General features: G+C 45.0%; 1 protein-coding gene and 1 pseudogene across 4 annotated transcripts in view; one reads left to right on the top strand and one right to left on the bottom strand.

The window, feature by feature from the left end:
* The window catches only part of PIP5K1B (phosphatidylinositol-4-phosphate 5-kinase type 1 beta), a 257,803-nt gene that overhangs the window by 82,515 nt on the left and 162,098 nt on the right, over nucleotides 1–13,190 (bottom strand). For all 3 annotated transcript variants that reach the window (XM_084771731.1, XM_084771732.1, XM_084771730.1), the window contains one exon: nucleotides 6,796–6,948. In XM_084771731.1, the coding sequence (XP_084627857.1) occupies nucleotides 6,796–6,948 (153 nt within the window). The remainder of the gene's footprint in view (nucleotides 1–6,795; nucleotides 6,949–13,190) is intronic.
* LOC311586493 (large ribosomal subunit protein uL15-like) lies at nucleotides 5,207–5,730 on the top strand (annotated as a pseudogene). Its single transcript has one exon. The product of its transcript is annotated as a large ribosomal subunit protein uL15-like (transcript).

The raw sequence follows: 13,190 nt of genomic DNA, 5'->3' as shown, positions 1-13,190 counted from the left end.
CACATGTTATATATATAAATCCTGATCAGTCTGCATTATGTTGCTTGTATGTCTTCAGGGATGACTATTTGCTATTGGATAACCAAATGATTGCTCACAATTTTAAAATTACACTTTAATTTATTTTTGTATGAACATGCAGGCATGCACATGCCATAGCATAAAAGTGCAGAGGAGAGAACAAATGTGCCTGGATGGATTCTTTCCTTCCACCCAGGGACTGAATCTAGGCCGCCAGGCTTGGTGGCAGGTGTCTGAACCTAAAGAGTCATTTCACTGTCCCTACAAAATTATTTTTATGCATCTAAGAGTCACAAACGAGAGGTGGGCAATTTTTTTTTTTTTGGGGACTGACTCAACTTGTTTAATATGATTACCTCCGGTTGCAATGATTTTTCCCCACTATAAATGACATGATTTCTTTCCTCCTTATGGCTGAAAAGAAGTTCCACTGCATATGTGCACCACATTTTCTTTACCCACTCTGCCATTGATAGACAGCTAGAAATGGATGGATGCACAGTGTCTCTGTCGTCTCCAATGTCTTTCGAAATCTGTTCTTGGAATAGTAACAGAAGCATTCCAAGCGCATAGCAGCAAAAATTGAATTAAACACTGACATAAAGCTCCAAATTAGCTTCAACTAAACACAAAGAACTGGCGGGTACTGCTAGTGACTATTCTCTAACGTAACTAAAGAGAAAATTAATTGCGGGAGTAAGTGGTGAGTAGTTTTAAAATTTAATTCTGCTTGCAAAACTCTCTTTCTAAATGGTGAGAGCAGTTTGCAAGCAAACCTGTAAGACAGTGCATTCCCATTACCCTAATGAGTACCAAATACTACAAGATGTCAATATCTTTATAGGCATGGCTGATGAGAATTGCAGTTGTAGAAAGCTGAGTATCACTGGTTATTGTGGTGCATTTTGGCTACTCCCTCAATGATAATTTTGTGCTAATATCATTTGCTCATTCTTCTGTGTTTCATCCCTGCTGCAGTTCTTGATCCATTCTAGATTGCTAAAATTCCTTTTTTATATGGAGTAAATATTTCCTCCTAGTATGTGGCCTTTTTATTAGAGAACTAAAGACCTCCTGTCTGAGTTAGGGTCACTCAGGTTGCTCTGATGGAACAACATGACCCAAGCAACTTAAGGAGGAAAGGTTTTACTTGGCTTCTACTTTGCTTTTGTTTTGTTTTTTGAGACAGGGTTTCTCTGTGTAGCCTTGGCTGTCTTGGACTCACTTTGTGGACCAGGCTGGCCTTGAACTCACAGCGATCTGCCTGCCTCTCTTTGGCTTCCACTTATTCATCACTGCTCATGATAAAAAGCAATGAGTGAAGGAAGCCAGAGGCAGGAGCTGCTGCAGAGGCCATGGAGGGGTGCTGCTATAGTTCCCAGAGCACCAGCCCAGGGATGGCCCCGCCCACAGTGGGCTGGACCCTCTCCCATCAATCACTAATTAAGAAAATGCCTTACAGCCAGATCTTAGAGAGGCATTTTCTCAATTGAAGTTTCCTTCTTTCAGTTAATGCAAGTTCACACAAAATTAGCCAGCACACATACACATCTTTCCTGCATTTTAAGAGTAAGTGGAATGTTTAAATGGCTTGTTAAAGGCCATATAACAGGAAGATGATTCGGTGGGTAAAGGCAGTTGTTGCTAAGCCTTGACAACCTAAGTATGATCCCTGGGAGTCACATAGTAGAAAAAGAAAACCAGTTCCATTGGCCCCAATTCCTCCTTCAATTCCCTAATTTGAGAAAACAACCACTTTTACATTCTTCATATCACTTTATGTGGTTACATTAACCCTATGCTTATTATTTTTGTTATATAAATGTTTTGTCCTTTTTCAGAATCACATTCCTCTATTTATTATGCTGTTGTTTAGTTTGCTTTGGTAGCTTAAGGTTTTAAATTTCTATTTACTTCTAACTTTTAAAATAATTTTCAGCATTATGTTTGGTCTTAACTTCATAAGCAATAAATTTTGTGTAAGAGAGCTGATATCGGAATATAATTTCCATGAAGTTGACAGGTAAATAAGCTTTCCCTATTGAGTTTAAATCTGTCCTAGGGTAATAAAACACATTATCAAATATACGTGGGTCTACTTCTGGACACTTCACCCGAACCACTGGCCCATCTTTTGAAACTATAGTTATACAACACACAGCTTTAAAGGAGTCTCATTTTATTTATTTATTGTCTATATGTGCGGGATAGTAGTGGGGATGTATGTGCCATGCCTCATGTGTGGGGTAGTAGTGGGGATGTATGTGCCCTGCCGCATGTGTGGGGTAGTAGTGGGGATGTATGTGCCATGCCTCATGTGTGGGGTAGTAGTGGGGATGTATGTGCCATGCCTCAGGTGTGGGGTAGTAGTGGGGATGTATGTGCCATGCCGCATGTGTGGGGTAGTAGTGGGGATGTATGTGCCATGCCTCATGTGTGGGGTAGTAGTGGGGATGTATGTGCCATGCCTCATGTGTGGGGTAGTAGTGGGGATGTATGTGCCATGCCTCATGTGTGGGGTAGTAGTGGGGATGTATGTGCCATGCCGCATGTGTGGGGTAGTAGTGGGGATGTATGTGCCATGCCTCACGTGTGGGGTAGTAGTGGGGATGTATGTGCCATGCCGCATGTGTGGGGTAGTAGTGGGGATGTATGTGCCATGCCTCACGTGTGGGGTAGTAGTGGGGATGTATGTGCCATGCCACATGTGTGGGGTAGTAGTGGGGATGTATGTGCCATGTCTCATGTGTGGGGTAGTAGTGGGGATGTATGTGCCATGCCTCACGTGTGGGGTAGTAGTGGGGATGTATGTGCCATGCCTCATGTGTGGGGTAGTAGTGGGGATGTATGTGCCATGCCTCATGTGTGGGGTAGTAGTGGGGATGTATGTGCCATGCCTCACGTGTGGGGTAGTAGTGGGGATGTATGTGCCATGCCACATGTGTGGGGTAGTAGTGGGGATGTATGTGTCATGCCTCATGTGTGGGGTAGTAGTGGGGATGTATGTGCCATGCAGCATGTGTGGGGTAGTAGTGGGGATGTATGTGCCATGCCTCACGTGTGGGGTAGTAGTGGGGATGTATGTGCCATGCCTCATGTGTGGGGTAGTAGTGGGGATGTATGTGCCCTGCCGCATGTGTGATCAGAGGGCTACGTGGAAAAGTGAGTTCTCTCCTTTTGTCATGTTGTTCCAGGATCTGACTCAGTGGCCAGGCTGGGTGGCAAGCGCCTTTACCCACTGAGGCAGCTCGCTGGCCCATTATACCACATCTGAAACGCTACCTGATGCTTTACAGATTTTTGGTACAGATTATGCAGGCACCTTGTGTTTTCCTTGTGCATGTATGTGTGTGGTGCTTGGTAAATGCCTGCATGTATTTGTGCTTGCACGCATGTGGACACCTGAGTGTGCACATGCATGTGGAAGCCAGAAGTTCATACTGTCTTCTATTACTTTCCTTTCTACCTTATATATTGAGGCAGGGTCTTTTATTTCAACCCAGAGCTCATGTATGCTGCTGGTTTAGCCAGCCTTTCTTTCTAGGTCAGATTGGCCTGCTGCATGTCTTAGGGGAATTGTCTACACTGTGGGTGTTGCCATCGCTAAGTAGGTGGTCCAGGGCTGTATAAGGAAGCTAGCTAAGCTTGAAACTGTGAGTAAGCTAGCAAGCAACATTCCTCCGGGTTCCTATTTGCAGGTTCCAGCCTTGATCTCCTGCCCAGACTTTCCTCAGTGAGGGATTATGAGTAATGTAAGTGATATAAGTAGCGTAAACCAAATAAATCCTTTCCTCTCCAGGCTGTTTTTGGTCCGAGTGTTTTATCATAGCAACGGGACAGAAACTAGAGCACACTTGACACGTGTATACACACACATATCATTATAACTTGCTCATACATAGATGCCCCCTCCCCTCCCCATCTCTGTTCCCTGGCTTGATGATCCGCCTCCTCTCCTGATAGTCCCGACTTCACTTTCACGTCAGACAGATTCAAGCATTTTGGAGTTTTGCTTATTACAGTTTTTCTAATAATTTTCACCATAAATTATTGTCATCAGAAGCAGGGTCTTTCCCCCTTATATTCTCCTCCAGTGTCTTCTATATACTGAATATAGTGGGAATCTACCTGAAGACACATTTATATTACATTTTGCAATTCAGAAGGACTCTAGTTATTTCTAGAAATGTATGGTTTATTTTCATTAATTTTTATTTATGTGTAAGCATGGGTGCCACGCTATGCATGCGTGTGTGCTCCCAGAGGCCGGAAGAGGTTACCACACTCCTTGGAGTTAGAGTTGTAGATAACTGACTGCTGGGAACATAGCTCAGGTCCTCTGGAATAGCAGCAAGTGCTCTCAACCACTGAGCCATCTCTCTAGCTCCTGGCTTATTTTCCTGAAGATCGTCTCATGTTCAACTGTGTCATGTGAACATTGCTTATACTCTTCTCTGTTCCAGAGACTTCTCACAAAGTCACCCTGAGATTCGAGCACAGTTGTGAGGGGGATCAATGATGGTGAGGCTCCTCCTCTCCTCCCCCAGATTTTACACGGATCTTCCTTCCCCAGGTCCTGTGAGACAGGTCCTTATTCTGAAGTATAGGCTGAACTTAAGGGTAATTTTCTGCCTCGGCTCCTCAAGTGCTTTCCCACCTGCCTGCCCCCAAGAGAGAGTTTCTCTGTATATCCTTGTCTGTCCTGGACTCACTGTGTAGACCAGGCTGGCCTCGAACTCACAGCGATCCGCCTGCCTCTGCCTCCTGAGTGCTGGGATTATAGGAGTGTGCCACCACTCCCTTCTTTTTTCTTTTCTTTCCAAGTGCTTGATCAGAGCTCATCATACCTAGCTTCTATGAACTCTTAGACATTGATAAGTGAAGAACCTATGTGTGTCCCTACCTACCTAATACCTACCTACTATCTGGAGGTATGGTCTTGTTGGAGAAGGTGAGCCACTGGGAGTGGGCTCTGAGGTTTCAAAAGCCTATTCCAGGCCCAGTGTCTCTCTCTCTGTTGCCTCATCTTACTGCTCCAGTGCCATGCCTGTCTGCTTCCCATCATGACAATGGCGGACTGACTCTTACACTTTACACTTTTACACGTTGCAAGTGTCAGCGTGCTCTCAATTAAACACTTTCTTTTATAAGAGTTGTCTTGGACTCTTTCCTTTCTTCTGCTGCCATGCTGTCCAGACTAAGGAAGACCCGGAAACCCTAGGGTCATGTAAGCCACAGTCACAGCCCCGTCAGTAAGCACCCTGGAGGCTGCGGGAATGCTGGAGGCATGCATCACCACAGGATCAACTCCGACAAACATCATCTAGGTGACTTTGGGGACGTTGGTATGAGGCATTACCACTTAAAGCAGAACCAGAGCTTCTGCCCAGATGTCAACTTGGATAAGCTGTGGCCACTGGTCAGTGATAGGACATGGGTCAATGCTGCAAAAAACAAGACTGGAGCCGCTCCCATCACTGATGTGCGATCGGGTTAGTACAAAGTTCTGAGGGAGGGCAAGCTCCCTAAGCAGCCAGTATTGTGAAGGCCAAATTCTTCAGCAGAAGGGCTGAAGAGAAGATTAAGGGTGTTGGAGGTGCCTGTGTCCTGGTGGCTTAAATTAATTAAATTTAATTAAATGCTAACATTTTCCATGTAAAAAAAAAAAGAGCTGCCTTGGTTACAGCAATAGAAAAGTAACTATGATAGTCTGTTTAACCCACGGGCCTGAATTCTGGCAGGTAGTATGTACAAAAAGCTAGTACACATTGGGTGCTGGTGTATGCTGTAGGAGCAGGAGTGTAGCCTCTGGTAGACTGAACTCAGCAGCTCTCTCCCCAAATGGTCTGCCTTCCTTTCCAGTTTATCTTTGCTTCAGTTGCCTCATTCTGGCACCAACAACAGTGCCTAAGACTGCTGTGAGGGTTAAAGGAGCTAATGGGAACAATGCCCAAAGCCTTGCTTAACTAGACAAGGCATCAATCAGTGTCACCATGGATCGTATGACCACCGCTGGGTGCCAAGAGCATTACCTTTTGGCTCTTCCTTTATCACTACAACTGCGCCACACAGACCCTGTTTTCCCAGCTTTTAAGGGCTAAGGGAGCACAGGGTCAGCAGCAGCCTTGCTGCCCAGGCCTACAGCAAGGTGAGGACGGAGCTGCACTTAAGCCTAGGGCGGTGATTCCGTAGCTATGCTCCACTACTCAGTTCTTCTTCACATCATTTCCCCTGTTGATACAGGGCCTCTCCCTGTATTCCGGGCTGGCCTTAAAATTGCAATCCTTCTGTCTCAGCCTCCCAAATGCTGGGAAAACAGGTGTGCACTACTGTGTTTGGTTACTACTTCTTAGAATTAGAGAAATTACTATTGCTATTCTTCTTCTTCTTCTTCTTCTTCTTCTTCTTCTTCTTCTTCTTCTTCTTCTTCTTATTATTATTATTATCATTATCATCATCATTATTATTTTTATTAGCACATATATATGTATATGATTTGGGGGCACACACATGCCACGACAAGAGGATGAATCTGTGGGACTCGTTTTCTTCTTTTGCCACGCGAGTTCTGGGGATTGAGCTCAGTTTATCAGGCTGTGTGACAAATGCTTTCTCCCACTCACCTAGCTTGCTGGCCCCTGGCAATTACATCTTAAAGTGTATCCAATGGATGTCACAACATGGTCTAAATACAAAGAAGGGAAAACACACAAAGCCCTCCAAAGAAAGTCATAAACCTAATTGCAGAAACTGTGGCAGCGTGCAGCCCCTTACCATGTAATAGCCTGGCAGCAGCTTCTGCAGGAACTCAGCTTCCTTATGCTGAACGGTTTTGATGATGAACTCATCATCGCTGGTCAAAAAAAACAAGGACCCACTGGCTCCAGGATTGGACAGTTCTATCAGAGGTTCACTGCAGATGGAGTACTGAAAAAGTAAAAAACAGAAACAAAAAACATATACAAAAAGCATTTTGTATGTATGTATGTGTGTGTGTGTGTATGTATGTATGTATGTATGTATGTATGTATGTGCTCATTTGTGTATTCACAGTGCTGGACTGAACCCAGAACCTTGTCAGGCTTGGTAAATGTTCCCCAATGAGCTATGATGCCCACTCCTAATCAAATATTTAAAGCAAATTTTTGAGCCCTGGGAGGTGACCAGGAAAAGTGTCTGCAAGCCTGGGGATCTGCATTTGGAGCTCCAGAAGCTATATAAAAAGCTGAGTGGGGTGGCTGAGACAGGAAGACGGGTCCCTGGAGCTGTCTTGATGAAACTGTGGAGTCAGCTTAGTGAGAGGTCTTGTCTCAAAATAAGATGGAGAATGAAGAGTAGAGGAAAACATCTGACACTGACTCTCGCCTCCACACCCACATATGTGGTCGCACAAGCATATGTGCACACAAGAACATGTACACATGGACACACCAAACATATATAAACTGTATAATTTTATTTGAGATGAGATCTCTCTATGGAGGCCAAGATGATCTAAAATTGATGATCTTCCTGCCTCTACATCCCAAGTGCTATAATTATAGGCCTGTGCCACCATGCATGGTTAAAGCAGCCTTGCATTAAATGCATGTATGTGGGCATGCACATGTGTACACAAGGAGAACCTTGGGTACCATCCTCAAGATCTGGATAGGGATTCTAGATTCACTGCATGCATTGTCTTTGATTGGAACAGTAGGTTGAGCTGACCTGCCTGTGTCTTGTGAGATTGTTAAACAGGAACGCAGCAGAAGGTGCTCTGTTTACAGCAAGCCCTCGAAGGCCCAGAGGAAGGCCCAGTGCCCATGCACATGCATCGACTCAACACAGACCCTCTCTCTTCTCTTTCCTCCGCTCTCCCGGGGGACACTCTCCATGGTCACTGCCTCAACAGAGGATGATGTGGCACCTGCAGCTTAGGACTCCAGGGCTGCGATGTGTCTACCATTGTAATTGATATCTCTACTTGGTTACAGCTCAGAACTCCACATGTGACAAGCATGCAATCAAATTCACATCAAGGCTATGATGAAATTGTATGGCTTTGCTAGGGATGGTGGGACATGCCTTTAATCCCAGCGGAGGTAGGTGGACCTCTGTGCGTTCACGGCAAGCCTGGTCTACAGAGTGTGTTTCACTAAATAGAAAGAAAGACCATGTCTCAAAAAGCAAACAAAAAAATTATACGACTCTTTTGTTGTAATGAGAATAATTTTTTTTTGTTTTGATTTTTATTTTTTTGCCATGGCCGATCCAGCTTTTGGCCAGAACATATGTGTGGTGAGTGGAAGATGGGCACTATTCCAGTGTCCATTTCTCCCATTCAGCCAGGTATGACTTTGGCAGTATACACCACACACAGCAGAAAATCGCGTCTCTAAATCATCTGGATCCCGTCTTTTGCCTTTCCTCTATTTCCTTATCTTCAAGGATGACCCACTATTTGTCTTGTTCTCCAGCCGGAACCTTGGTGTCTAGCTTTGATACTTCACATTTCCTCATTTGTATCCAAATGCTTGATTCTGCCTCCCCCCTTCATACCATCTGCCCTGACAAGACCCCAAGGTCAAGGGTTTTTTTATTTCAATCAACTTCTATCTATGGCATGCTCCTGGACTCAACTGCAACTCTTGTCCCCTCCAGTGTTCTCTCCTCTGGAAACCAGGGGTCTTTCCAAATGTAAGTTTGACCTCGATGGCCATCTCTTCACACCTTGCCATGGCTCCTGACAGCAAGTTCATGGCTACGAGTGGCCCAGTGCTACTTTCCAGCCGTTTCACTCATCCGTCCCTTCCTGAGGCTCCCTCGTCTCATCTTCTCAAAGGTGAGACAAACTCTTGACTCTAGGCCTTTTCACTTTGTATTTCTGAAGTGTTGGGGGTGGAATCCAAGTCTTGATGCACACTACACAATGCTCTACCACCGAGCTATGTTCCCTGAGATAAGGGTCCAGCCTCACTCTCCTGCATGAGAATAACCAGGTTGTTATTTATTTATTTTTCATTTCATTTCTTTTTTTTTTTTTGAAAATTTGTCTCACTTTTATTTTATGTGTATGAATGCTTTGCCTGAATATATCGTATGACTATGCACCACATACATGCAGCACCCGTGGGAGCTAGAAGAGGGTGATGGAGCTCCTGAGACTAGTGCTAACGAGGGCTGTGAGGTGTCATGTGGGTGCTAAGAATATAACTCAGGTCCTCTGCAAGAGCAGCCAGTGCCCTTAACCACTGAGCTATCTTGCCAGGCCCCTGATAACCGGTTTTCCCAACACAACTGATAGAAGAGACTGCCCTTCCCGTATGTGTATTCTTGATATAGTTGTTGACAATCTATTGGCGGTAGACGTGCTGCTTTATTTCTGAGAGTTTATTTCACTGGTTATTCTTTTCTTTTTTTTTATTCTACTGGCTCATGGATCTGCTTCCTCTTCCTAGAACCACACTCCTCCATTTAATATAGTGTTATAGCACACGGAACCATGCCTCGAAGATGCAGGCAGCTAAAAACAAGGTTGAAAACTCCTTGGTGCTTTTTGTGAGGGTAGTGGGTAGGGAGAGGCACAGAGTCACACACACAGAAAGGCAGATAGATGACAAGGACTAGTGGAAAGGACCACAGGCAGTTTGCAGATGCCATCTTGCTTTGACGGCTTCACGGACGAGGGAGACATGTTTGTGCAAGAAGAGAAAGAAGCACAAGTGTTTATTTCTAAGCCATTGGCAACTCCTATCTTTCCCCTTCTCTCTTCTGTACTTTTTAAAAAATGATATATTCATAAAAAATTTTGAATCTCCAAATTCTCTATTAGCACTGACCTATTATGGGAATGACTTGCTCAGTTCTTTGTCAACTACTCTCTCATTATGTCAATTAGAAGACTATCAGTGGTCAGTTGTTTGGCCTATTTTGGTAAAGTTTTGAATTAACATTATGGATAGCACACCACCAGTGTGTAAATAACGGAGACTATGATACCAGAAAGGATATGTTTTCCACTCCAGAGCCCTAGAGCTTCATCGCCATGTTCTCAGCAACCTCTAAAAGGCTGATTTGAAAGGACAAAGAGAATTGAATCGGCCATGATCAGCAAGTCCCCATGTCCAGGCATTTGTGAAGGCTGCTCAAGTGCATGCCTCTTCTCCTGTCAATTTTCTGCTAGGCCTCCCTGCTATACCTACCGGAAAGAACATACATCCCAGGGGGCTCTGCCATGCAACCTAACAATGTAAACCTGTACCACATGCCACAGATGAACTCGCTTCCTACTTCCCTGATGCTGCACAATGCTCACTGGGCTTTCGCTCTTACTGGTGTAGGTAAACCTAAAAGTTCCCATGAGCAACTCCTATGAGTTACACTGGATTTGTGAATAGCTGGAGGGGAAGTAAAGAGCAAACAGCTTGTCGCTGCAGCAGAGATGGACACGCCCTGAGCCTCTTGGTGGGAGGTGCTTGTCTAGAAAGAAAAATAAGGAAGAGTTCATAACGCTATGCACTTGGAAGCACCGTGTCCCGCTGCCTCCCTATCCAAATCACACACGCTTAGACCTGAAACCTGTCATCAGCAAAGCACACGGAGAATTTTAATGAAACCGAGAACACAGACACAATAACTCTGGCAGAAACCCAGACACCACAGTACAAAATAACAAGGGTGTGATTTCAAATCTATCTACGAACCTGGCAATCACTCATTAGTGGTCTCTTCTCTCTTCCCCCTACTTACAGCCACTTTTCCTCACAGTGTGGGTCTCAACGGCCCCACTCGACAGACGCTGGGACTTGGTATTTGTGTCACACCCTTTGTTTCCTTACAGGGACTCTTTGGAGCCATGTGCTTTGTTTGCTTCAAAATGTATGTTGAGAGATGGACTGGGCTTGTCTCACACTCAGCTGGGTTCTTCAGGATGGACAATCACCCTGTAATGGCTGGAGAGCGGCTCCTGGGGGACCATGCTCGCTGCCTGTGACTTGGTGGGTGAGAAGCAGGGGCCATTGGAAAGGGTCTTGATAACACCTGGAGACCAGGCAGACCGATGAGGACCTTTTCATTGGTTTCATCTCCCAGGCTCCATTGTAAGTCCTACTCAATGAAGAATACTTCTCCGGCTTAAAGACTCATTAAAGAACGCGTGTAAGCTGTGTGAGAAGTTGCTCGGAAAAGCACTTCCCCAAAGCAAGCAACTGTGTGTGGTCAGAAGTGCTCAGGCTGAGCTTCCCAGGCTGTGAGACGATGGCCACCGTAGGCCTGAGATGAGCATCTTGTCACACCAGACCCAGTGCTGTGACAGAAGCCTTTATTAGCCAGTTGTGGTATCTCTTTGGCTGCTCACAAGTTTAACGATATTCAGAGGGAATTACCAAATGACCAGAAACCCAAGAATTTTCCTTCCACCTCCAGAACAGGCACATATGCTCAAGCTGGGGGTGATGGCGTGTTGCCAGTATTTCAGAGGGGCAGTGAGGCAGAGAGAGCCACTGGGACTTGCAGAGGTCAGGATGCTCAGATGCTTCATCATCTCTGTCCTGTAGAGACTTAGTTGTGCATCTTGTATCACTGTGAAGAAATCCTGACTTTCCGGGCTGGGGTAAATGGCTCGGTGTGTAAAAGTGCTTGCCACAAACCTGTGGCAGATACAGTGGTGTCTGTTAATGCCAGCACTCCTTCAAGGAGATTGGAGGTGGAGACAGGAGACTATCCCAGTAGGTCACAGGCCAACTAGTGCAGGGCAGCTAGTATAGAGTGTAGTGGCAAGCAATGAAAGGCACTTCCTCTCCACTCAAGGTTGTTCTCTGACCTCCACACACAGCGTAGCATGTGCATGGCCTCATGCAGAAATACAAGCATGCGAATACCACGCACACATATGTACACAAAGAAATCATTATTTTCTAAAGGACCGACTAAAGAGATGGGTTTCTATGAGCAGGGAGCAGATACCAGCTTTGAATTGCTCTTCATATCTTATCCGTTTTTGTAAGATGAAGTCAAAGCATTCTATAGCAGTGACAAATGCGGTTGTACCACCCCCAAAAGGCACTGTTCCAGGGCGTCCCAAAATCTTACTGAGATCATCCAGGGAAAATAGTGACTGTTAGAGGCATCCTTTCTATGGTTCCTTTAAAAACAACTTTTTTAAAGCTCCAAGGTGTTAACAGTGACTAACTTATGAGGTGAGCAGCTCCTCTCAAGAAAAACTGAGCTCTCAAGCTGGGCGTGGTGGTGCACACCTTTAATCCCAGCACTTGGGAGGCAGAGGCAGGTGGATCGCTGTGAATTCAAGGCCATCCTGCTCTACAAAGTGAGTCCAGGATAGCCAAGGTTACACAGAGAAATCCTGTCTCGAAAAACCCAAAAACATAAACAAAACCAAACACTGAGCTCTCTGAATAGGAACAAGAGAAACCTGAAGGTTACACTGCACATCACACACGGGCTGCTGTGTCTGTGCCTCCTGTTATGATGGAGGGAGGGCAGAGAGAAGAGACAGAGATGAGGACAGAGTGTTCCCCCTGTACATGTGAAAATATGTTTAAAAAGAGACTGCAGGGTCTGGTGGTAGTGGCACACATCTTTAATCACAGCACCCAAGAGGCAGAGGCAGAGGTAGAGGCAGGTGAATCTCTGAGTTGGAGGCCAACCTGGTCTACAGATTGAATTCCAGGACAGCCAGGGATACGCAGAGAAACCTTGTTTTGTAAAAATGAGAGAGAGAGAGAGAGAGAGAGAGAGAGAGAGAGAGAGAGAGAGACAGACAGACAGACAGACAGACAGACAGACAGAGAGTGATTTCAGGAAGAAATGTGGAGAACAAAACTAGGCAGCTTCTTTTAAATGTCTGAAATTACAGGTCAAGGTGAAAGGTTGTGTATAAGACTTGAGACCCGTGGATAAGGTCTGAGATAAGACCAATAGAACAGGGAGACATTCAAATAGAATCTAATCAGTAAAACTTACAAGTCTTTTAAATTAATTATAAGGTATCTGTTAGGCTAATTACCCAAAGCGGTAATATCACAGTTATTGAAGTATTAACTGTCACAGCAGATTTTATAACTATCTGTTAAGAGCTATGGCATCAAATTGCATTTTTGAAGCCAAATATGTAAACATCATAAAACTTGGAAAGTCTACTATGTTCCCGAGGTTTCTAAGAGACAGGC

This window comes from Acomys minous (assembly GCF_964271855.1).
Source record: "Acomys minous genome assembly, chromosome: 2".
Classification (NCBI taxonomy): domain Eukaryota; kingdom Metazoa; phylum Chordata; class Mammalia; order Rodentia; family Muridae; genus Acomys; species Acomys minous.
The sequence above is the reverse complement of the archived record's forward strand: the minus strand, read 5'-3'. Positions and strand labels throughout refer to the sequence as shown.